At 37.2% G+C, this 3166-nt stretch overlaps 1 protein-coding gene across 1 annotated transcript; it reads left to right on the forward strand.

Annotated features, from left to right (window-relative positions):
* The first annotated feature begins 392 nt into the window (after positions 1 to 392).
* On the forward strand, positions 393 to 1304 carry LOC109212706. The gene is made up of 2 exons (XM_019376377.1): positions 393 to 641; positions 729 to 1304. The coding sequence occupies exons 1-2, from the start codon at positions 393 to 395 to the stop codon at positions 1302 to 1304; spliced, it is 825 nt and encodes a 274-aa protein (XP_019231922.1).
* The last annotated feature ends 1862 nt before the right edge of the window (positions 1305 to 3166 follow it).

The raw sequence follows: 3166 nt of genomic DNA on the forward strand, positions 1-3166 counted from the left end.
AGATAAGAAGGGTCCTGGCTTTAAGATTAAAACATTGAAGACAGAGCACAACTGTGAAGATGCATTTGAGAATCCTAGAGCCAAAACAAAAACTTTAGCTGAATATTTCAGGAGTAAGGTGCAGAATAACCCCAAGTACAAGATAAAGGATATGAAACTAGATTTGAAAAATCAATTTTCATTGAATGTACATAACTCCACATTGAAAAGGGCTAAGAGGATGGCACTTCAGCAATTGCAAGGAAGCTTTTTAGATGACTATAACATATTAGAAGCATATGCAAATGAGATTAGGGAGAGCAATCCTGGCAGTGATGTGGTTATCAATATCAAAAGATACCATGGCTGAAGGTAAAAGAAGATTTCTTAGAATGTACATATGCTTCAATACAATGAAGTTGGGATTTAAAGAAGGGTTGAGACCATTCATTGGACTAGATGGGACTTTCTTAAAGGGTCATTGCAAGGGGCAATTATTGGTGGCTGTTGCACAAGATTGTCAGAATCATTTCTATCCCTTGGCTTGGGCTGTACTTGACAAGGAAAACACCTTGACATGGACATGGTTTCAGGATCTGCTGAAACACTCATTGAATCTGAAATATGGAACCAGTATTACCTTCATGTCTGATATGCAAAAGGTACAACTTATGATTTTGCTTAATTGACTATTTTCAGTTATTTTTAAATTATTATATAGTTAATTCTGTTTAAATTTACATGTACAGGGTCTATTGGAAGCAGTAAGAACTGTCCTCCCTCTCTCAAATCATCGGTTTTGTGTGAGGCATATTGAAGCCAACTGGAGTAAGAGGATCAGAATTTCAGGAGAGATGAATAAATACCTATGGTGGTCTGCTTGGAGCACTTATGAGGAGGACTTTAAAGATCAACTAAAGAGTCTTGGTGAATTGTCTGTTGATGCTGCTAAGGAGTTGCTTAGGTATCCACCACAGAATAGGTGTAGGTCCTACTTTGATACATTATGCAAAAATCAGATGGTGGACAATAATTTTACAGAGTCCTTCAACTCTTGGATCTTAGAAGCAAGAGGCAAGCCTATCCTAAAGATGCTTGAGGATATTAGAATCAAGGTCATGTACAGGTTGAGAGAGAAGAAAGAAGAAGCTAGAACATGGGGAGGTGAGTTTAGTCCTAACTGCATGAAGTTATATGCTGCTTATTTGAAGGTAGCCAACTTATGTACTGTTCATTTCAATGATTTAACTGACTATGAGGTTTCTGATGGTGGTGATAGACATACAGTGAACCTAGTGGAGAAAAAATGCACTTGTAGATCCTGAGAGTTGACTGGCATCCCATGCCCTCATACCATCAGGGAACTAAAATACAAGAGAGAGGATCCAATGACTGAAATTAGTTGGTGGCACATCAAGGAAACTTATTTGATGACATATAGGGCCAAGTTGATGCCTGTTAGAGGTGAAAAGTTTTGGAAAGTTTTACCAGAACATGCTATGGACCCTCCTCCACTTGCCAAAACTGTTGGAAGGCCAAAAGTCAAAAGAAATAGGGAGAAGGATGAGGCTAACAAGATACAAGGAGATAGGGTTGCATCAAGAAGGGGAACTAGAATGACATGCAGCATTTGTGGTGAACTGGACCACAACTCAAGGACATGCAAGGTACTTGCTTCTTAACTTATCTTTGTTCTTATAGCATATTGTAGTTATTTTAATAGAAAGGTTTTCATTTAGTAGGTTGGTGTTGAAGGAAATGTTGAGGATGTTAGTTGTTCAGCCCCTCAACCAACTCAACCAACACAAGAAGGTGAACATAATTGAATTTGTATTCATGCCTACACCAAGAGTTCCAAGACAACAAACAAAACCCTTTGGCGATGGTAGTGAGCATGAAAGTGACCCTGCTTTAATGCCTAAGATTATTTCTGAAGATCAAACACGACTACTGATGAGGCAGCAATAATTGACCTCAGAAGGAACAAGAGTCATCTCTTTCAGAGGAGGTCATACCGGTGTCAGTTATCCCAGTGATCTTCTTTACTCACCTACCAAGCTCACCTGGAAAGGCAAAGAAGTTGTGACTGGAAATTAATTGGAAGTGGCAAGACAAAAGAAAGTCGGGAAGTTGAAGTGTAGGAAACTCAATGGGAACTCACAAATCTAAGAATGTTGGTTATTGTATGTAGTTGCAATTCTGGGAACTCACAGAACCATTTTGTTTTGATGTTTTGGTTTGTACTGTAATATTACAGCAGTGCTGTTTGGTTCAGTAGTTATTTTGTAAACATGTTTTGATGGCTGGACAGTGTTGTTTTGTAGCAGCAGTACTAATATTTCAGTATTACAGCAGTACTGATATTTTACAACAGTTTAGTTGTTTTGTTTCAGCTGTTTTGACAGTATTTTTTCTGCAAATTTGGACCGTTTTTTGTTTATAGCAGTGTTTTGCAAATCTGGACAGTGTTTTTTTGTAAATCTGGACAGTTTTGGACTGTTCTTTATAGCAGTGTTTTTTTGCAAACTGGATAATTTGGACAGTGTTTTTTTTGTAAATCTGGATAATTTGGACAATATTTTTTTGTAAATCTGGACAGTTTTGGTCTGTTGTTTACAACATTTTTTTTTGCAAATCTCGGCAGTTTGGACAGTGTTTTTTGTAAATCTGGATAGTTTTGGATTGTTGTTTACAGCAATTTTTTTTTTTTGCAAATCTGTTTTTTTCAGCGGAGCATTGTAGAAAAGAGTACTCCTAAATAGGAAACAGGACAATGTTGTGCCATCATGTGCATGTAGTTCATTCATTATTACTTATGATTTGTGCATTCATGCTGCATATTGTGTTTCAACTACCGCTTTTGATTGTCTCAAACATAGCTCCTGTTGAATCACATTTGTTTTGATTGCAGACACCTGAGACTGCCAAATGTTCTGTGTGTGGAAGAAACTTGTGTAAGTTGTACACACTGTGCAGAAAAAAGAAAGCCTCAAAATGATAATACTTGTTGCATAAAATTATCGATTCCTATTTTGGTCGTCAAATAGAAAAAGAACAACGTAATGCTTCCTTTGGTTTGTGTGTAACCTTACATTTCTTTGCTGCAGCATTTACTTAGAAATGCAAGGTTGGAGAGTCTGGAATTACAGTGGATTAAGTCTGATGATCAGGTAAGTTTAGCGATTTT

Source organism: Nicotiana attenuata, unplaced genomic scaffold, assembly GCF_001879085.1.
Source record: "Nicotiana attenuata strain UT unplaced genomic scaffold, NIATTr2, whole genome shotgun sequence".
NCBI classification, from domain to species: Eukaryota; Viridiplantae; Streptophyta; class Magnoliopsida; order Solanales; family Solanaceae; genus Nicotiana; species Nicotiana attenuata.